Genomic DNA, 23,723 nt, shown 5'->3' on the forward strand with positions numbered 1-23,723 from the left:
CTTCCATCTTTCTGAGATCAGTAAACTGAGGACCCTACACAATTGGTAAATTGACTCTATAGAGTCAATAAACTGACTCTATACAGCATCTTAGATAGGGCTGTAAAGCACTATGAAGTGGTATATAAGTCTATAGCTATTTCTATTTTTCAAGCAATCCTGGATCAGCCTAGGTAAGGGGGGGGCACAGATTAAAATTCAAAAAAAAAATGCAGCGTTTATTTTCTATTTTCACTGAAAACATAACATTATATCAATGTGGCAAATACCAAGAGAATGTAAAGGGAGGTAATTATTAAACATGGATCCACTTAAAAATACTTTGTGTTTATAATGTATTAAACTGCCCAAAAACAGAACAAAGCAAAACTCAATCTGGCCTGAGCCAAAAGACTGCAAGTTGAATAAAATTCCTTCCATATAATGTTCTTACATTGCTTTCAGAAGAACAGGAGCCTTCTTGAAAGCAAGTAGCTGCTTCAGGATGCCAATTTTATTTCTATTCATGGAGACAATTATAGTAGGACTCTATGTAAAAACCTTAATATAGGACAAACTAACCTTCAGAATAGTCTGGAGCTAGAACTGATAGCTCATAAAACAATGTTTCAGCAATTTCAAGAGGACAATATGATACTGGTATTTTTATCTCCAGTATCCATTCTAATTGTTTTATTCTTCTCTATTTGACCATACAGCCAATATATAGAAGGCATAATAGTCCCTGACTTGTGATTGCAATTGAGACCAGAATCTGATTCATTGAGTAAAGTGGGCATGAAGTAAGATGCCCATGTGACTGTTTTGCTCAAGAACTGCAATCTTGGCGTTTGATTGTTTGGGTCATTAAGTGGATGCAGCAAAAAAAAAAAGTTGTCTGACAATTCAGCTTCACTCCATGTGTAGAAGAGAACTGCGCTGGCAAGCTGCAGGAATGCAGCTCAGATCTTCAGGAGCTCAGATCTGTTTCTCCATCTCATCTTCCTTCCATGCACAGAAGAAAACTGTTCCATGTTCTGGATCTAAGCTCCATTTCTCTACCCCATTGGGGCAATTCAACTTCCTTCAGTAGCAGCTCTTTTAGCCACACCCAGAGACAAGAGGCAGGCAACAACAGGTTACAACCTTTCCTGCCACCTTCCCCATTGACTTTCTGGAGAAACTGACAGAGAAGATTGTGGGATGCTTGGCAATCAGTCATAAGTGGGAACACGAACGCAATCATGTGACTGCATGTGACTGTAGAGAGGTGTTGTGGTGAAACGTTTAGCAGTACTATGGCCAGAAGTGCTTTACAGGCCATAAAACACCCTTTCAAAGGCTGTTGTAATTTTGGTTATTAAATGATTGATTGTAAGTCAAGGACTTCCTATAATGGTAGCAACAAATTCTAGGTTATACTATCTGTATATTCTTCTCCTTTGAAAATGTAAAAATAGCTCAAATGTCATTTTTTTTTTTTACAATTTTAAATCCTTTGGTACCTAGCATACTGTGAGAAAAGTATTTCTGATAGTGTTTGTTCAGTTTCTTTACTGAACAAGGTCTTTGCTATGATTATCTTGTAAGACCTTGAGCAGTAAATTTGACTTATAAAATCTTGAGCAAAACTCTATTTGTCCAAAATATCATTTAGAATTTTAGCAACTTTTTTCAAAACTTACAAGAGACTACAGTTGATTCTATGCTATATAAAGTTTTTCTTTGGTTTGTTAAAACATTTCTGATGATATGGAGAACTAAAAAAAAACAGCAGTGCATTTACGTATATCTTATTCTTAATTCTTAACAATTTTGTCTTCTCATGACATCCAAATGCAATCATTCTAGTTAAGGTTACAGTAGTTCTACATTTGTTAAAATGAATCTGTGAGAGTCATAAAGAGATGCTGTCATTGCAGAACAAAAATGAGGAATGAAATCAAAATTTATCTTGGTTGCCAATGAAATGAAAAGAAAATTGAAAAAAATTGTTAAATATATGATACCACGGGGCAAGAATAATATTGTCACTGAAAAGTTGGTAATTACTTTGGCACCATAATTATAGCTGCCTTTATACAAAAACCTATGAGGATGGTCTGATACAGTTTATTGATCTGGATCCTCAAACTTCAGCATAGCCTTGAATATGTGGATCTCTGTAAAGTGATCTTCTGTTGTATGCCTGAGGTATAAACATTGTTGCTGCTTTGGCTATGATAAAATCTCTGATTCTAGTTGAATGAAAATGTTGCCTGTTTCTTTCACTAAGTACTTTAATCTCAGTGTGCATTAATATCCCATTAACATTTCATCTTGGCTATATAAAAGACTTTTAAAATTGTTATTTAACTGGATCACATATAATTATTACATTGTCTAAATAAAATCAGTTATCCTTCTAGATAATTCAATGAGCTTTGCCGACCGGTTCTCACATATCTTGGCTTCATATTATACACAAAAGTAGTCAAATTAAAGAAGCTTTATCACCAAATAGTGTTTTAAAATAATCTTGCACAGAAAGCTACAATCAACAAAACTAAGCAAGAAATTAGTAACAAACTACATGGCTTAAGAACCAGATAAATTCAAATCATTAGAAAAACCAGGAGGGTTTATATCTGCATTTAGATTAAGTCTAAAAGTCGAATGAACAATTAAAAGACACAGCTTTTAAAACATTTTTATGACATAATCTGATCTAGCAGTCTCAAACTCAGACTGTAATGAGACCATCTATTAGAGTTTGAGAGGATTTTCATACATCTCATGGATCAAAAGTGAAGAATATCACAACATATGTTTACAAACAGCAGTGACACCAAGGCATCTGCAGGACTACCTGCTTTAACCTATGCTGACCTTGTGATCCTTGTGGGAAAATTGCTAGTGGTTTCCCATTTTTTTTTTTTTTTTGAGATGAGAGAAGTAAGGCCAAAAAAAAATGTTTTTAAAATTATTTTACTTATTTTATGAAACAGTTTTCACTAGAAATTGGATCTTGGTCACTCATGATTATGATATTCAGAGAACAATTGAACTCTTTCATGGGGCTTTGAGTACTCAGTAGATTTAAACTTTTATATTTACAGTATATTTATATTGCATTATTATTATTGATTTTCTTAGGATACTCTATATTTTATATGGATTTTGTTCAGGTTATTTTATTAGAGGTAGTCTTCAGTTTAATGAGTTCTGTTCACAAAGTCTATTCTTCAATTAAATTGTATGTGAGTTGGAACAGTAGTATTGTAAAAGTAGTATTGTATAATGAATTTGACCCATTGTGTATTTAACTTGAATCATCGTGTATTTAACACAAATTTTGCTACAATAGGCTCCTTCCTAAACTATGAGTCTTCCTTCAACTGGGGTGTTGTTAACCCAGGGACTTGCTGAACTTTGCATGATATGCACTATTGTAAGCCTCAGGAGGTCTAGAAGGATTTAGAAGCATGCAAATTTAATAATCAAACTAAATTTCACCTTTGCTTCCTAAAAAAAGTATTTAACATCTGCCCTTTTTCTTTTCCATCTTTCTCCCTTCTCTTCCTGCCTGCCTGCCTAGGTTTCTTGCTTTCTACTGTCTTTCCCACCCTTCCCTAGCAAAGAGACTTGGAGGCCAGAGCATCCTTCCTCTTTGACTACTTCCTTCTTCTCTTTCAGGCAGTTCAAACTTCCTGGCCTGTCTTCTCTAGAAGTCTTGATTCCCTGCTACCCTGCTCAAAAAGTGTGGCATTGCCCCAAAGCACAACCTGCCATGGAGAAGAGAAGTAGTGAGAATTTCTGAAGGGTAGCCCAGCCAACCAGGTCTTACTGTGGCCTGGAGACATGCTGTGGTAACCCAAAACAAGCCAACAGGTCATCTTTGCTTGCTGCTCTTCTTGGGGCAGCAGTCTATGGGCCACTCAACACCCATTCAACATATTTTACACAAGGCTAAACTTTAAGACCCTCAATATAGTTTATTATATGTACAAAATCTGAGATTTCAATATATTCAGCACATTTATCCAAATATATCAAATGTGACAATCATGTGCATATCAAATATGAAATCAAGTATAGGAATCTTAGTACTAAATAATTACATTACTCTGAGATATTTTGACAAAAAGCAATTCTGTACAGTTTCCCCCACGTTCTGGATAGTTCAAGTTGCATATACTCTAATGGGCTACACGGACACATTGGAAATAAAGAAGTGGAGCTTTTTGAGAGTATGATCATTCTTCAATGTGTTCATTGCAAATTAAATCACACCCAGTATGTTTACATAATTTGCAAAATAATATATAAGCTACAATTGAATTCAATAATAATCCTACATGTCAATCTTAGATTAGTTCCAATGTATAAACTGTGGGGTAATAATGACAACTGTGCCATTACTATAAACTATTATATAATCTATAAAAACTGCTAAATCAAAATCCACTTTTTGTGCAACACATTTTTCTATCCATGTGTGTCCAATAAAATGATGTAACAGACCCTCATTTTCTCTTTATAGTTCCCCTTTAAATATTTTGAAACAGCAGTCAAAGTGACTCAATGTATTGAAATACCTTCTGCCAATTAAAGGCAGGAGGGGTAGTTTCACTCCAAGGGCTACATTTTCTAATGGTAGTTTTTTTTTATTGTATGTCAGTGTTAAGCGAGGCCAAAGCTATATTCCATTCCCATTCATCCATCAGTCTATTTTGCTTATGCTCATTCATCCATCCTTACACACAGAAAGACATTCCATGCTTTTTTCTGGATGATGGAGATCTGTGGTATTTGTGCAGAGAGAAGGCATACTGTTGCGACAAATTGACAAAAATCAACATTGCAAGGGAAGTTTACAGAGCATGGAAAAAATGCTCCTAGACATTTACCTGTCTGGAGTTCGCCTCTTCCCGTTTTCGTTCACATCGAGAAGCAGCTCTGAGGAGTCAACAGGTGAGGTGGTGCTGGCATCCAGAAGCAGCTGCTCATGCTGAGCGAGGTACTGGGCGGGATTTTGCTTGGCTAGCCTTGCACAATGTAGGAGCTCCCGCTGTAGCAGGGGCAAATTGGCCTGGAAGAACAGAAAAGGAGCAATATGACATATATCAGTGAATAGTTAGCCCTGCCACAAATCTATAGATCAAAAATGGAATGTTAGCTAGTTTTTCTCAATTACGAAAAGGTGACGTATTACTTCCCACATGCGTAGACTAGGAATTCTGCATTATCTAATCCCAAACACAACAGGAGGAAAGTAAGTCTGTGAAGGCTGAAGTCATAATCTTTTGCCCCAGTGTTAAATATTGATTATATATATATTATATATATGTGTGTGTGTGTGTGTGTGTGTAGGTCTTTGGTTGTTCGGGTTTTCTCCCGCGTAAAATTGGAAGTGTCTTGGCGACGTTTCAACGAAGTCCCATTCGTCATCTTCAGGCTGGTGTTTTCAGCTTCGTGCTTCGAGCAGCAATGTGTGGTCTTAGCTGTTTCTTCCTTTTAACTGCCAGTGGGGGTATGAACTGATTGGGTAGGAGCTTGGCTGCTCAGGTTAGTCTGAGTTGCAGAGGGGTTTAAGATTTTGGGCTGCCTTGCTATTTTTTGGCTTCGCGATCCTCCATAAGCACAACATCAAAACAGCATTCTGCACAAACAGAAAAATATCCACCATCCTTAGAAACCCCAAAGATAAAATTGAATTAGAAAATCAAGGAGTATACGAAATCCCATGCACCACTTGTCCCACCACATACATCGGACAAACCAACAGAAGAATAAGTGCACGCATTGAAGAACATAAGAACTCAGTCAAAAAAGAGGAACCAACATCTTCCCTGGTCCAACACCTCAAAGCCACAGGACATGAAATTGACTTTAGAAATACCAGAACCATTGCCAAAAGTAAACATTTTAATAACAGAATAATCAGAGAAGCCATCGAGATAGAAAAACGCCCACACAGCATGAACAAGCGAGATGATACCTCCCGCCTACCAGCCATTTGGAAACCCGCCCTTATTGACAAACGACTCCCTAACACAAAAAATGATACCAGACCCACACTCACAAAAACCACACAGGATGTCACCACCACACATCCACGCAAAAAACAAACCCAAAGCCACACCGATGATGAGGCACGACCACAAACCAGAAGCCAGACCACAGCTGCATCATTAGCCACTTTAAACCCCTCCAATCCATACATGAAGCAAACTGACACCCTCCATGAAGAGGAGGCACGATCACGAACGCGAAGCCAAAAAATAGCAAGGCAGCCCAAAATCTTAAACCCCTCTGCAACTCAGACTAACCTGAGCACAACCAAACAGAACACTCCCCCAGCCAATCAGAGCACAGCCAACCCCCCAGCCAATCAGAGCACAGCCAAGCCCCTAACCAATCAGAACACACCTCCACCCAATCAGAACACAGCCAAGCTCCCACCCAATCAGTTCATACCCTCACTGGCAGTTAAAAGGAAGAAACAGCTAAAACCACACATTGCTGCTCAAAGCAAGAAGCTAAAAACACCAGCCTGAAGATGACGAATGTGACTTCGTCGAAACGTTGCCAAGACACTTCCAATTTTACGCGGGAGAAAACCCGAACAACCAAAGACCTATATACAAATACCCGCGAAAACCTCAGAAAACAAATATCGAACCTCTACGGGGAGGAAATCCACCATCTGACCAGGACCTATGAAAAACTTGAAGTCCAAAGAGCTTCCATTTTATGTGACCTCGCATTCCTACGTAACTGCCGAGATCAAAATCTAATCCCCACATGTTTCCAACTGAAATTCCACTCCAACTCTGCAGCCACCAAACGGATCCTGAAAAGAACAGAATTGGCCCTAATCAGAAATGAACTTCACACAAAAAGATTCCTCCTAGACCGAATTAACAAAGATCTCCTCACACTCCACCTCAAACTCAGCAACAAGATCCACCCCGCACTTTGGGACAAATCCAAACAACTCGCCGTCTGGAGAGCCGAAACACAGACCACCCTCAAGACAGATACACACACCAACAAACTCCGAAGACTACAAGAACGCCAGAAACAAACCCCTCCTCCCTCACAGCCACACATGAAACAAACAGTGCATAACATCTCAGATAGGATCCTCACCAAAGCCGAAACCAATGTCCTTTCCAAAGGATTCAACTTTGCAGTCGCTCCCAAACACATCCCCACTGAAACCATTATATGTGAAGTTGAAACCAGCCTGACCAAAATCAACCCCGATGACGCTAACAAAATCAGACTCAAAATCACCAACATCCTCTGCACCAGCAAGCCACCCAAAAGCAACTTACCCAAAGAGGAACAGACAGCACTACGTAACCTGAAAGAAGACACCAGCATAATAATCCTACCAGCAGACAAGGGCAACGCCACGGTGGTTATGAACACATCTGACTACCAAACCAAATTAACCAACCTACTCCAAGACTCCACATACAAACCCCTAAATACAGATCCCACCACCTACCTGGAAAAAACCACCAGAACCAAGATAAAAGCCTCCCCCATTAGCGAAGAGATCCAGCAAAGAATCATTCCCAGAGAGAAATCATCCAGATGCCCTAAACTCTATGGTCTCCCCAAGATACACAAAGAAGGAACCCCACTCAGACCTATAGTCAGCTCCATAGGCTCACCTCTACAAAACCTAGCCAAATTTCTCGCCAAACAACTACAGCCCTATGCAGAATCCATCACCTCACACGTAAAAAACTCATTCCAGTTTATAGAGATCATAAAGAAACAAAACTTACAGCCCAGCGACCTACTAGTGAGCTTCGATGTCATATCCCTCTTCACCCAAGTGCCTATCAAAGAAGCCTTGACAGCTATTCAAAACAAATATAACCCCCCCAAAACACATCTTAGATCTGACCAACCACTGCCTATCCAACACATACTTCATCTATAATGGACAAAAATACAAACAAACAGAAGGAGCACCCATGGGATCACCCCTCTCACCTGTCATTGCCAACCTCTACATGGAACACTTTGAAACCCAAGCTCTAGAAAAATCGGATCACAAACCCAAACTCTGGCTCAGATATGTAGACGACACCTTCATAATCTGGCCACATGGGAAAGAAAAACTGGACAACTTCCTCACACACCTCAACAGCCTACACCCCAAAATACAGTTCACCATGGAAACAGAAGCTAACAACCAACTTCCCTTCCTGGATGTCTTAGTCTACAAGAAATCCAATGGCTCCCTAGGACACACCATCTACCAGAAGAAAACACACACAAACCGCTATCTGCACGCTCTCTCACACCACCACCCAGCACAGATCAACTCTGTAGCCAAGACACTCATCTCCAGAACAAAACGCTTAGCTGACGAACAACACCTAAAACCCGAACTACACACTCTCACCAATGTACTAACATCCAATGGATTCCATAGAAATAAGATTACAAACCTAATCCAAAAAGAAACCCCCACCAAAATCCAAGACAAAGAACAAGAAAACGGCAAAGCCCTCCTCCCATACATAAAAGGCACCACAGACAGAATCAGTAAGATCCTTCATAAACACAACATCAAAACAGCATTCTGCACAAACAGAAAAATATCCACCATCCTTAGAAACCCCAAAGATAAAATTGAATTAGAAAATCAAGGAGTATACGAAATCCCATGCACCACTTGTCCCACCACATACATCGGACAAACCAACAGAAGAATAAGTGCACGCATTGAAGAACATAAGAACTCAGTCAAAAAAGAGGAACCAACATCTTCCCTGGTCCAACACCTTAAAGCCACAGGACATGAAATTGACTTTAAAAATACCAGAACCATTGCCAAAAGTGAACATTTTAATAACAGAATAATCAGAGAAGCCATCGAGATAGAAAAACGCCCACACAGCATGAACAAGCGAGATGATACCTCCCGCCTACCAGCCATTTGGAAACCTGCCCTTATTGACAAACGACTCCCTAACCCCAAAATCTTAAACCCCTCTGCAACTCAGACAACCTGAGCACAACCAAACAGAACACTCCCCCAGCCAATCAGAGCACAGCCAAGCCCCTAACCATTCAGAACACACCTCCACCCAATCAGAACACAGCCAAGCTCCCACCCAATCAGTTCATACCCCCACTGGCAGTTAAAAGGAAGAAACAGCTAAGACCACACATTGCTGCTCAAAGCACGAAGCTGAAAACACCAGCCTGAAGATGACGAATGGGACTTCGTCGAAACGTTGCCAAGACACTTCCAATTTTACGCGGGAGAAAACCCTAACAACCAAAGACCTACATACAAATACCCGCGAAAACCTCAGAAAACATATATATATACTAGATATATATATATATATATATATAATATATATATATATATTATATATATATATGTAGGTCTTTGGTTGTTCGGGTTTTCTCCCGCGTAAAATTGGAAGTGTCTTGGCGACGTTTCGCGAAGTCCCATTCGTCATCTTCAGGCTGGTGTTTTCAGCTTCGTGCTTCGAGCAGCAATGTGTGGTCTTAGCTGTTTCTTCCTTTTAACTGCCAGTGGGGGTATGAACTGATTGGGTGGGAGCTTGGCTGTGTTCTGATTGGGTGGAGGTGTGTTCTGATTGGTTAGGGGCGTGGCTGTGCTCTGATTGGCTGGGGGGTTGGCTGTGCTCTGATTGGCTGGGGGGTTGGCTGTGCTCTGATTGGCTGGGGGAGTGTTCTGTTTGGTTGTGCTCAGGTTAGTCTGAGTTGCAGAGGGGTTTAAGATTTTGGGCTGCCTTGCTATTTTTTGGCTTCGCGTTTGTGGTCGTGCCTCATTTTCATGGAGGGTGTCAGTTTGCTTCATGTATGGATTGGAGGGCTTTAAAGTGGCTAATGATGCAGCTCTGGTCTGGCTTCTGGTTTGTGGTCGTGCCTCATCATCGGTGTGGCTTTGGGTTTGCTTTTTGCGTGGATGTGTGGTGGTGACATCCTGTGTGGTTTTTGTGAGTGTGGGTCTGGTATCATTTTTTGTGTTAGGGAGTCGTTTGTCAATAAGGGCGGGTTTCCAAATGGCTGGTAGGCGGGAGGTATCATCTCGCTTGTTCATGCTGTGTGGGCGTTTTTCTATCTCGATGGCTTCTCTGATTATTCTGTTATTAAAATGTTCACTTTTGGCAATGGTTCTGGTATTTTTAAAGTCAATTTCATGTCCTGTGGCTTTAAGGTGTTGGACCAGGGAAGATGTTGGTTCCTCTTTTTTGACTGAGTTCTTATGTTCTTCAATGAAATCCCATGCACCACTTGTCCCACCACATACATCGGACAAACCAACAGAAGAATAAGTGCACGCATTGAAGAACATAAGAACTCAGTCAAAAAAGAGGAACCAACATCTTCCCTGGTCCAACACCTCAAAGCCACAGGACATGAAATTGACTTTAAAAATACCAGAACCATTGCCAAAAGTAAACATTTTAATAACAGAATAATCAGAGAAGCCATCGAGATAGAAAAACGCCCACACAGCATGAACAAGCGAGATGATACCTCCCGCTTACCAGCCATTTGGAAACCCGCCCTTATTGACAAACGACTCCCTAACACAAAAAATGATACCAGACCTACACTCACAAAAACCACACAGGATGTCACCACCACACATCCATGCAAAAAGCAAACCCAAAGCCACACCGATGATGAGGCACGACCACAAACCAGAAGCCAGACCAGAGCTGCATCATTAGCCACTTTAAAGCCCTCCAATCCATACATGAAGCAAACTGACACCCTCCATGAAAATGAGGCACGACACAAACGCGAAGCCAAAAAATAGCAAGGCAGCCCAAAATCTTAAACCCCTCTGCAACTCAGACTAACCTGAGCACAACCAAACAGAACACTCCCCCAGCCAATCAGAGCACAGCCAACCCCCCAGCCAATCAGAGCACAGCCAACCCCCCAGCCAATCAGAGCACAGCCACGCCCCTAACCAATCAGAACACACCTCCACCCAATCAGAACACAGCCAAGCTCCCACCCAATCAGTTCATACCCCCACTGGCAGTTAAAAGGAAGAAACAGCTAAGACCACACATTGCTCCTCGAAGCACGAAGCTGAAACACCAGCCTGAAGATGACGAATGGGACTTCGTCGAAACGTCGCCAAGCCACTTCCAATTTTACGCGGGAGAAAACCAGAAAACAAAGACCTACATACAAACACCCGCGAAAACCTCAGAAAACAAATATATATATATATATATATATATATATATATATATATATATATATATATATATATATAGTCAAAATAATGATCACCAAGAGAATATCTATCAAAAATAGAATTTAATCCACCAAGCTTTCGTCAAATACATTTGACATCGTCAGGGTTAAAAGGCAAACGCCGGGGGAAGTCTTATATACAGTTGTTTAATGCCTGTTTCCGGCTCTTGGAGCGTGTCATCGGCCCCAGCTGATCGAATTGAGTCTCAAGCGCAGGCCCCACATCAGCATCTATCCTCTTTCCATTGCTAATTTGCATTCTGTCATACGTTACTCCGTTAGCTGTTTCAGAGTTGGGGGTCAGGATCTTTTTGTCTCCCCTGCTCATAACTCCCCCACCATCCCACACACGGCTTCCCTTAGGGAGCGGGGGTGGGTAATTATTTAAATTGCTTCCAATATCCCTGCAAGCCCCAAGACCACTTTGATCTTGTTTATCTATCCCTCGGGGTTGTAACGCAGGCTCATAGTCACCACCCATGCTATTCCTCCTCCCCTCCTCCTTCCCGTGAGTTCTCCTAAATGATCTACTGTTCGTTTCCACGCTCTCTCCCTTGCGCACACTCAAGATGTTTTCTGCCATTGTCCCATTGTCAGTGCCTTGTTGTTCCATCCATTGTCGGTAAGCACCATTCCCACTCATCCCCAATTCTCCATTCTCACTCCGTACGGGGCTCTTCCCCTTTAATTGCAGTCGCTGTTTCACTCCGCAGCTTTGTGTTGAGAATGTCAGAGGGGGGTGCCTTCCTCTGCTCGACTGCGACCGGGTTATCATAATGTGCCTGGTAGTATCCTCAAAGGGGGATTCATCCTCGTTCTCATCGTCCTCGTTAGACTTTATTATATTCCGTTTTCCTTCCGGTTCCTCAAGCCCCACTCCATCTCCATTCCGTCCCAAAAAGAGTCTGCTCCCGGCGGATCGTGGCAAACCTAGCCGCAGTTGTCCGCTGGAGTTAGTCTGTTGTCGATCCGGGAGGGAGGAGCTGTCAACAGAGGCTCCATTGGTGTAATTACGCAGGGAGGGGGGCCGGGTGGTATTTTGATTACAAGTTTTTTGATTGGGTCCCCCCCACATGTTAGTACGGTTGCTGGCACTCCACATTTTCAGAGCTTGGTGCGCTGCACACAAGTCTACGCGCCGATTGATGGACTCCGTTCCTGAAAACCATGCCTCTTTCAGTAGGCGACCTCCTTTTGTCGTGTCGTTGGCCAAGATTTGGGCATTCTCAAAGTCAAAGCAATGGTCGTATTCTGCTACATGGGCCCAAATCTGCGAATGTTGTTCGCCTCGTCTAATAGCCAACCTATGCTCATGTAGACGAGTCTTAAGTCTTTTTGAGGTCTCGCCTACATAATTACTCTGGCACCCCGTGCAGTTGATCTTATAAACTATAGCTGATCTCTCGGCGGTAGGGAGCTGGTCCTTGGGGCGCATCACTTTAGCTCGTAAGGTCTGGGTAGGTTTGTGGGCTACCTGTATATTGTGGGGTGCCAGAAGCCTGGCTGTGGCTTCTGACACATTACTAATGTACGGTAGAGACACCTGTACGGTTCGTGTCCGGGGTTCCTCTCTTTGCTGTCCGTTTCGGGGGTCTGATACCATACTGTGTCGCTTAATAAACCTTAGGGGGTACCCATTCATCCGGCATATGCGGAATAGATGTTTTCTTTCTTCTGCCTTAGACTCCATGGTGCTGCAGTGCGATTGCACCCGTTTAAACAAGGTCTTAATGCAGCTGGTTTTATGGGAGGCCGGATGGTTGCTATGGAAGTGGAGGATTCGGTCCGTATGGGTGGGCTTCCGATAGACCTTGGTGTTCAAAGTTCCATCTAAGGAACGTTGGACCAATACGTCCAAAAAGGCTATCGAGCCCCGGATCTCCTCCTCGGATCTCCTCCTCCACCGTAAATTTAATGTCCGGATATATTGAGTTTAACACTGTGGCTGTGGCTTCTGACACATTACTATGACACATTACTATTATGGGAGTGTTAAACTCAATATATCCGGACATTAAATTTACGGTGGAGGAGGAGATCCGAGGAGGAGATCCGGGGCTCGATAGCCTTTTTGGACGTATTGGTCCAACGTTCCTTAGATGGAACTTTGAACACCAAGGTCTATCGGAAGCCCACCCATACGGACCGAATCCTCCACTTCCATAGCAACCATCCGGCCTCCCATAAAGCCAGCTGCATTAAGACCTTGTTTAAACGGGTGCAATCGCACTGCAGCACCATGGAGTCTAAGGCAGAAGAAAGAAAACATCTATTCCGCATATGCCGGATGAATGGGTACCCCCTAAGGTTTATTAAGTGACACAGTATGGTATCAGACCCCCGAAATGGACAGCAAAGAGAGGAACCCCGGACACGAACCGTACGGGTGTCTCTACCGTACATTAGTAATGTGTCAGAAGCCACAGCCAGGCTTCTGGCACCCCACAATATACAGGTAGCCCACAAACCTACCCAGACCTTACGAGCTAAAGTGATGCGCCCCAAGGACCAGCTCCCTACCGCCGAGAGATCAGCTATAGTTTATAAGATCAACTGCACGGGGTGCCAGAGTAATTATGTAGGCGAGACCTCAAAAAGACTTAAGACTCGTCTACATGAGCATAGGTTGGCTATTAGACGAGGCGAACAACATTCGCAGATTTGGGCCCATGTAGCAGAATACGACCATTGCTTTGACTTTGAGAATGCCCAAATCTTGGCCAACGACACGACAAAAGGAGGTCGCCTACTGAAAGAGGCATGGTTTTCAGGAACGGAGTCCATCAATCGGCGCGTAGACTTGTGTGCAGCGCACCAAGCTCTGAAAATGTGGAGTGCCAGCAACCGTACTAACATGTGGGGGGACCCAATCAAAAAACTTGTAATCAAAATACCACCCGGCCCCCCTCCCTGCATAATTACACCAATGGAGCCTCTGTTGACAGCTCCTCCCTCCCGGATCGACAACAGACTAACTCCAGCGGACAACTGCGGCTAGGTTTGCCACGATCCGCCGGGAGCAGACTCTTTTTGGGACGGAATGGAGATGGAGTGGGGCTTGAGGAACCGGAAGGAAAACGGAATATAATAAAGTCTAACGAGGACGATGAGAACGAGGATGAATCCCCCCCCCTTTGAGGATACTACCAGGCACATTATGATAACCCGGTCGCAGTCGAGCAGAGGAAGGCACCCCCCTCTGACATTCTCAACACAAAGCTGCGGAGTGAAACAGCGACTGCAATTAAAGGGGAAGAGCCCCGTACGGAGTGAGAATGGAGAATTGGGGATGAGTGGGAATGGTGCTTACCGACAATGGACGGAACAACAAGGCACTGACAATGGGACAATGGCAGAAAACATCTTGAGTGTGCGCAAGGGAGAGAGCGTGGAAACGAACAGTAGATCATTTAGGAGAACTCACGGGAAGGAGGAGGGGAGGAGGAATAGCATGGGTGGTGACTATGAGCCTGCGTTACAACCCCGAGGGATAGATAAACAAGATCAAAGTGGTCTTGGGGCTTGCAGGGATATTGGAAGCAATTTAAATAATTACCCACCCCCGCTCCCTAAGGGAAGCCGTGTGTGGGATGGTGGGGGAGTTATGAGCAGGGGAGACAAAAAGATCCTGACCCCCAACTCTGAAACAGCTAACGGAGTAACGTATGACAGAATGCAAATTAGCAATGGAAAGAGGATAGATGCTGATGTGGGGCGTGCGCTTGAGACTCAACTCGATCAGCTGGGGCCGATGACACGCTCCAAGAGCCGGAAACAGGCATTAAACAACTGTATATAAGACTTCCCCCGGCGTTTGCCTTTTAACCCTGACGATGTCAAATGTATTTGACGAAAGCTTGGTGGATTAAATTCTATTTTTGATAGATATTCTCTTGGTGATCATTATTTTGACAATATGAATACCCCCAAGAGTCGCATTTTTGTTTTTATTTCTATATATATATATAATATATATATATATATATATATATATATATATCTATATATATTATATATATATAATATATATATGTTTTCTGAGGTTTTCGCGGGTATTTGTATGTAGGTCTTTGGTTGTTCGGGTTTTCTCCCGCGTAAAATTGGAAGTGTCTTGGCAACGTTTCGACGAAGTCTCATTCGTCATCTTCAGGCTGGTGCCAAGACACTTCCAATTTTACGCGGGAGAAAACCCGAACAACCAAAGACCTACATATATATATATATATATATATATATATATATATATATATATATATATATATATATAAATATGATCCCTGGGTATATCCATATTTAAAACCAAGCAAATAAACGTGAGCACCAGGGAATGTTTAAAAATTTTTAGTAAAATTTAGTAAAATTTAATACAATACCAATAAAATCACCATAAAAATTAATAAAACGCCTAGCTTTCGTCAGCACCTGCTAACATCATCAGGGCTCAAAATGCCGGTCAGTGGGAGAGTCCTCTTTATAGATTGGCCAGAGTCTGCACTCGGCTCCTAGATCTTGTCATTGGGCCTGATGCAATAAGCTGTTTCTCGGTTGCCGGTTTCTTATTGGCAATGATTGCTTTCTTGCATTTTTTGCTTGTGTAGCTGTCATTGGGTGTTTTCTCTTTGCCAAATTCGGGGTTTGATGGAACATCCCCCCTCTCCTTTTTTGCTTTATTGCTACCCCTACTTCGTTTAGTTGTGCCCCTCCCTCCTCCCCTTTCCCCACTCCATTCTGATTGCCCCGTTGCAACGCACTTTCTCTTGTTTTCTTTGTATTTTCCCCAGTTATGGTCTCCATAGATGTTATTCGAGTTAATTACTGCCACACCCCTTGTTTCCTCCTTGCTCCTTGTTTGCACGGTGTTGCTTTGAGAGATCTTCCGTGCTGTCTGTTGATACGGATAGATCGGCATTACAAGGTGAGGTGGGCAGGTCTTATTCCCCAAACATGCTAATGAGGTTGTTCCCCCCCTTTTAGAGTACGATCTGGTATTTGTTGCCCCCAGGCGTCTCCTTTCTTTATCTCCGATCTTGGTGCGTTCCATCCTAGTGTTAATCAACTCGCCCTGGGTGTTCTCTATACGGTAATCAGGAGTGTCAGTCTTCATTGCTCTCTCCCCTCCACTCTCGGTGTTCATCTTTATTGGGTTCATTCCACCCCCCCCCCCCGTTGGCACATTTGAGTTGGTGCTGCTGAACGGAGCAATCAAGTTGTTACAGGTGGTAGAGCTGGAGAAGCTACCCTTTCCTCTCCCAAATATGGCATGCAATTCAATGCCCCCGCCAAGGGTGTTTTAAATGTGGATCTCTTATCAGGCGACGCTCTCCCCTCCGGGTGTCCTGAGGGGTGCGTGCAATCCCCCAGTCCACACGTTAGTGCTCCTGTATCTCCTGATGCTCCTTCGGATGCTCGGAGATGTCTAACCATTCTGGGGATGGGGGAAGTCCCGATCGTTGTCTACATTCCGTTTGAGTACTCCCGGGCTGTGGATGGTGAAAGGGGGAATTCTTCTCCACAATCCTCTCCATTGGTATATTCAGTGTTTGTTTAGGATGTCTCCAATGGGGTGGGGAATTGCCCATGCTCCAAGCTCTCAGCGTTAAGTGGGCTGGGCAAAGATCGATATGCCGATTAATTGAGTCCTTATTGGATAGCCATGCCTCCTTAAGCAAGCGGCCCCCTTTCGTATTGTCACTAGCCAAGACACGTACGTTTTCAAAATCAAATCGGTGGCCTGATTCAGTCATATGTGCCGCAATCTGCGAGTATTGTTCGCCCCTCTTCACCGCTAGTTTATGTTCATGGACCCTAGTTCTTACTCTCTTGGCAGTCTCCCCAACATAGTTCCCGGGGCAGTCCTCACAGTCAATTCTGTAAATGACTGCTGACTTATCCATGGTGGGGAGTGGGTCCTTGGGGCGCATGATTGTGGCACGTAGCATCTGATTGGGTCTATGGGCTACCTTAACATTGTATGGTGCTATTAATCTAGCAGTAGCCTCAGAGACGTTGCAGATATAGGGGAGGGTAACCAACGTCGTCTGTGGCGCAGGTTCATTTGTACACGGATCTCTTTGAGGTTCAGGTGGCACACTAAAGCGCCTAATGAACCTTGTTGGATAACCGTTACGTTTGCATATATGAAAAAGATGGTTTCTTTCCTCTGTTTTTGCTCTGGCAGTACTACAGTGGGATTCCACCCGTTTAAACAGGGCTCTAATGCAACTAACTTTATGGGCCATCGGTGTGGGTTTGGGTTTGCTTTTTGTGTGGACGTGTGGTGGTGACATCCTGTGTGGCTTTTGTGAGTGTGGGTCTGGTGTCATTCTTTGTGTTAGGGACTCGTTTGTGAATAAGGGCGGGTTTCCAAATGGCTGGTAGGTGGGAGGTATCATCTCGTTTGTTCATGCTGTGTGGGCATTTTTCTATCTCGATGGCTTCTCTGATTATTCTGTTATTAAAGTGTTCAGTTTTGGCGATAGTTCTGGTCTTTTTAAAGTCAATTTCATGTCCTGTGACTGAACACTTTAATAACAGAATAATCACAGAAGCCACCGAGATAGAAAAACGCCCACACAGCATGAACAAACGAGATGATACCACAAACCAGAAGCCAGACCACAGCTGCATCATTAGTCACTTTAAACCCCTCCAATCCATACATGAAGCAAACTGACACCCACCATGAAGATGAGGCACGACCACGAACGCGAAGCCAAACTATAGCAATGCAGCTCACCATCTAACATCCCCGTGCAACTCAGACTAACCTGAGTACAATAAAGCTCCCATCCAAACAGAACACTCCCCCAACCAATCAGAGCACAGCCAACCCCCCATCCAATCAGTTCATACCCCCACTGGCAGTTAAAAGGAAGAAATAGCTACGATCACACATTGCTCCTAGAAGCACAAAGCCGAAAACACCAGCCTGAAGATGATGAATGAGACTTTGTCGAAACATCACCAAGACACTTCCAATTTGACGCGGGAGAAAACCCGAATAACCAAAGACCTACATACATATATGTTTTCTGAGGTATATATATATATATATATAATCAAAACTGAACTACAGTTACAGTGTCAACAAACAATGATTTGGTCCTTTGCCAATAATACAAAGCTTTGAATGGGTCTTTTCTAGAAAGGACAGTGGAAAGCAAAACTCTCCTGGTTAAGAAAAACATCACATGCTTCGCAATACTGAACAACAGAAATTCTTCTCTGTGACCATCTGGCCCTTCTCCAGCTGCAGTGTACAGCCTCAGGCATAAATAGGGAAAAGCACTGCAGTGTGATTGGGGGATATGAAGATCTCTTTGAGAAGAACAGCATGGAAGGAGAGGAAAAAAAGGTATGTACACATAAATACACACACACACACACACACACACACACAGAGAGAGAGAGAGAGAGAGAGAGAGAGAGAGAGAGAGAGAGAGAGAGTTGTTAAAAGGCAAATAAACTTTCACTATGATCTTAAAAGACTCACAGAACTTTTGTAATTTTCTGCCTGCTATGAAAATTCATCAGCACGAACTTCCAAATCAAGAATTGTCTTGTGAAACTTGGGTTTTGTAGGTCAATTTAGATAACTGTTTGAGCAGGGGGTTAGACTAGAAGATCTCCAAAGTCCCTTTCAACTCTGTTATTCTGTTAATGCTCATGTCTTGAATGTGATATGATGTGAGTTGTCTGCAATAGGTATTGTGTGAGAAATTTCAGCAAGCATGTTTTGCAGCTTGTTGAAAAGGTGATTGCTAGCTGCAGAATCCATCATATGTTCTATTCTCCTATGCTATCTAATTCTATGGCTGTGAAAGTTGGACCATAAGAAAGGCTGAAGTGCCAAAGAATTGAGGCCTTTCAACGATGGTGCTGGAGAAGACTCCTGCAAATTCCCTGGACTGCAAGGCGATCAAACTGGTCAGTCTTGAGGAGATCAACCCTGACTGCTCTTTAGAAGGCCAGATCCTGAAGTTGAAACTCAAGTACTTTGGCCACCTAATGAGAAGGAAGGACTCACTGGAAAAGAGCCTAATGCTGGGAAAGATTGAGGGCAATAGAAGAAGGGGATGACAGAATGAATGGCTGGATGGAGACACTGAAGCAGTAGGCGTGAGCTTAAATGGACTCCAGAAGATGGTAGAGGACAGGAAGGCAATGTTGTCCATGGCATTGTGATGAGTCAGACACGACTTCGCAACTAACAACAATCTAATTCTAGAGATGTAATTTTATAAGTGACTTTTTTTTTAAAAAAAAACATGTTATTCGAGACAAAGAGGATCTTTATATGTGTGGGTACAAATGTGAACAGAGAAATTTCTATTGGAAGCCTCCACATTTGTCTTCTTGCAAGCATTAAAAGTTTCTTTCCTTCTATCAGATATGTTTAACAGGATTATAAGTTAATATTAATTTCATGAATTTTCCTGAAAAGTTTTCATTTTAAAATAGGTAGAACTCACATTAGTATATGGACATACAATATATTTAAAAGTCCACCCATATTTACTTGCTATTTCCCTTCCCATGTGTACCAACGTTTTTTTCCTAGCTTTATGTAGGCAATGTTTTCAGCCTTGCATACAGATGCCTCTATGCAGTCTTTAAATATCATTCCCAAATGGTATTTAGGAAAATGATATCATGTGCTAGACATCTTGCATGCAGATGTCTTTGGCCAGGCTTTTTTGGTTCATTCCCAGAAAGGGGCTTAATATGTGTTTGAAAAAGAAATCCTGGTCACAAAATATAAACAAGCTTTGAAAGGGAATGATGCGATCCGTAAGTTTCTAATATTTTATTAAAATTAAATTAAGTCAAGCACATTCACAAAGAATTGCTGAAAACTTGTTTTAAATTAATATTTATTAATAAGAAAAAAGAATCTATAATTTGAGAAATTTGTACTGAAAATACCTATTGGGATTAGAGAATATATTAAATTATGTTATAATTGATAGATTAAATATGCATAGCTGCATAAGCAAATAAGTAATGAGAGACATATACATGACCATTAACAAATGTATACATACAAATGACATAATACACACACTCTTTCCCTTAGTACTCTGTTTAATTTACTGACTCAATAAACATCTTCTGCCAATTTTTTTTTTTTTAATATGGTAATGCAAAGCAATTTTGCTTGCTCTAATTCTGGTGCCAGATTAGGTAATTAGAACGGTGTCTAATATCCTTCCAGTAAATGTTTCTCCATAAATGCAAAATGGAACTGAGGGTCTGTGAGTTACATTAGCTTAATGAAAACAAGACTTTAATGCATATTGTTACAGCAGCATTTCAATGCACTTATTAAAGCCCGTGTTCCCACAACCATATGGTTTTTGTCATTAATGTCTCCTTTGAGGAAAAGCACTAAAATTAGAAGAAGAAAAGAGAAGTTGCATCTTTGATTCTAGTGATCCCAAATAAATGATATGACAACCATATGGTGTGAAGCAATGATGGAAAGGTCTAGAAGTATCCTTGTAGTTTTTTCCCCCTTATTCTCTTTTGTGTTCTTTTTTTTAAAGCTGCCTGTCTCACCACAATATTTAGATATGATGAAATGCAACACTGAAATAATTCCTCCTCTTAAAGACACAAAGAGAAATAAAATCTCATTCAATGTGAGAATTGTAACAGAATGTTTCTCCCTCCCCACTCATCTTGTTAAACAATTGAATAAAACATCGTACAGCAAGTGGATATTAACAGTGAATAACAAGTATTTGTCCTGTGGATATTTAAAATGATGGAAGTTGCTTTTGAACTGAAATTAAAGTTTCTGTTTTATGGATGATTTTTTTTTATTTGTAGAATATTTGTTCTGATTAAATAATTCTAGATTCATCCCAGCATTATATACCTTACAGTATTACAGTAAAATAATAAATACTATCACACAACAGTGTGCTGCGGCAGCTAAAAAAGCCAATGCAATCCTAAATTGCATTAACAGAAGGACTCAATCAAGATCACGTGAGGTACTAATACCAGTCTAAAAAGCCTTAGTAAGACCACACCTAGAATACTGCAACCAATTTTGGTCTCCGCACTATAAAAAAGATGTTGAGACTCTAGAAAAAGTGCCGGGAAGAGCAACAAAGAGGATTAGGGGAGTGGAGACTAAAACATATGAAGAATGGCTACAGGAACTGGACATAGCTAGTCTAGTGAAGAAAAGGACAAGGGGAGACATGATAGTAGTGTTCCAATATTTAAGGGGCTGTCACAGAGAGGAGGGGATCAGTCTGTTTTCCAAAGCATCTGAAGGCCAGATAAGGAATAACAGATGGAAGCTTATCAAGGAGATTCAACCTAGAAGTAAGGAGAAATTTTCTGACAGTGAGAACAATCAACCAGTGGAACAGTTTGCCTTCAACTTGTGGGAGTTTCATCACTGGAAGCTTTCAACAAGAGACTGGACTAACATCTGTCAGAAATGGTGTAGGGTCTCCTGTTTGGGCAGTGGGTTGGACTAGATGACTACAAGTTCCCTTCCAATTCTGTTATTCTGATTCTGAACAATCAGTAGTAATTCATTGTAATTTATTTTACATTATGCCACTAAAAAATGTATAGATAATGAATTGGTATTGGGGAGGGCAACATTGTTGACTTTGTTTTAGCTAGGAGCTACAAAGCCTATGGGCAATTACTTATTTTATTTATATGGTATAAATAGTCCAGCCATAAAATCCAGAACATTAAGAACATACAGAGTGAGTTTGGTCTAGTGGTTAAGGCACCAGGCTTAAGTTCAAGTCCTCTCTTAACCATGAAAGCCAGCTGGGTCCAATTCACCTCACAGGGTTCTTGTGGAAGGCAAATATAAGGAAGATGCAGTAATGTGTCTGTTCTCCACTTTGAGGTATTTATAAAAGAACAATAAAAGTGAGAAATTAATAAATAGTGACTTGAAAAACAAGCCAACAACTGATAATACAAAAGTAAAAATAATAGCTTAAATGTCTATATCCCCAATTTAAATATAAATAATACTGAACAAATGCACTATTGGAAACGCACTATTTGAATGCACTATTGGAAAAAAGTTAAAAAAAAAACTAATAACACCAACTTTATATACTAGGCTCAATTACCATCCAGATCCAGTGTCTAAGGAAAAATCTTGGAATTCAAAACTTCAAGATATTTTTCTTTACTTTCTTTACAGGCTTTACTTTTTAATCTTCATTTTAGGGGCTTGGGAATATTTGTTTTTTTCAAAATGGTCTTTAAATTTTCTGGTCCAGCCCCCCCCCCCTCCCCAGGGAAAAAAATCCAATAAATCAGGATTGCTTACTCCATGTAACTGAGGGAAACCATATGACCCGTGGTCTGCATGTTTTTTTTTCTTTTGTTGTATTCATTTTTATATTAAAAAAAACTTGGTAGGCCAATGCTTTTCCCTTTTTTTTGGTACCATATGAAGCTAACTGAATTTTGATATGAGATAGTGAACCGTCTGCAAATGGCATGTTCAATAATGTGACATATGAGGAAAGCCTGAAAATGTTTCCTGGTAGATATTTATTGGAAAACCCTTCCTCATAGAAATCTTGATCAAGTTTGCTTGAAGGAAGTGGAAAGTAATGAGGCTTTCACTCTGCTGAATGATTTTGTTTCAGATCACTAGTTCCTTGCTTTAGGAAGCTGGTGATTCTGAACGGGATATCTAAGGGGGAAGGGAAAGCTTCAGACATCTGGTTTCCTAATGCAAGAGGTTGAAAACGGGTTTTCTGTTGCCCTGCTGACACAATACAGGCAATATATTATGAGTCAAATCACCAGGTCTTACTTAGCTGTCTGGATTAAAGACATTGCTGTGAAAAGATTTCGCCCCTTTTGTTTGTGTGCTGTGATGTTGTAGACATGTACAGTATATGTAAAACAGAGTATGCAGTATGGTTATTCTTTCATTATTTTGATGAAAGCACTGTATCCTGCAGGTGATTCTGATTGGACTTTGTAATGTTCAACATATAAGTTTCAGAGAAGAGTCTTTTCAAAGTATATACAGGTAGTTCTCGACTTATGACCACAAATGAGCCCAAAATTTTTGTTGTTAAGTGAGTTTTGCCCCATTTTACGGCCTTTCTTAAAACAATTGTTAAGTTGCAGTTGTGAAATTAGCAACAGAGTTGTTAAGTGAATCTGGTTTCCCCGTTGACTTTGTCAGAAAGTTAAAAAAGATGATCACATGACCCTGGGACACTGCAACAGTCATATATATGAGTTGTCAGTTGCCAAGTTTCTGAATTTTGATCACGTGACCATGGGGATGCTGCAACCGTTGTAAGTGTGAAAAACAGTCATAAGTCACTTTTTTCATTGTAACTTTGAACTGTCACTAAATGAACCGTTATAAGTTGAGGACTACCTGTGTATGGTCTTTCAGGCCATTACGTTGTCATCATATCAAATGTGAAATGAACTGAATAAATTTTACATAAGGCGGC

General features: G+C 41.5%; 1 protein-coding gene across 5 annotated transcripts in view; it reads right to left on the reverse strand.

The window, feature by feature from the left end:
• The window catches only part of RUNX1T1 (RUNX1 partner transcriptional co-repressor 1), a 175,259-nt gene that overhangs the window by 39,823 nt on the left and 111,713 nt on the right, over positions 1–23,723 (reverse strand). For all 5 annotated transcript variants that reach the window (XM_039353959.1, XM_039353962.1, XM_039353958.1 and 2 more), the window contains one exon: positions 4,869–5,050. In XM_039353959.1, the coding sequence (XP_039209893.1) occupies positions 4,869–5,050 (182 nt within the window). The remainder of the gene's footprint in view (positions 1–4,868; positions 5,051–23,723) is intronic.

The sequence above is a fragment of the Crotalus tigris genome, unplaced genomic scaffold, assembly GCF_016545835.1.
Source record: "Crotalus tigris isolate CLP2741 ecotype Arizona unplaced genomic scaffold, ASM1654583v1 scf7180000018541.849907, whole genome shotgun sequence".
Lineage (NCBI taxonomy): Eukaryota > Metazoa > Chordata > Lepidosauria > Squamata > Viperidae > Crotalus > Crotalus tigris.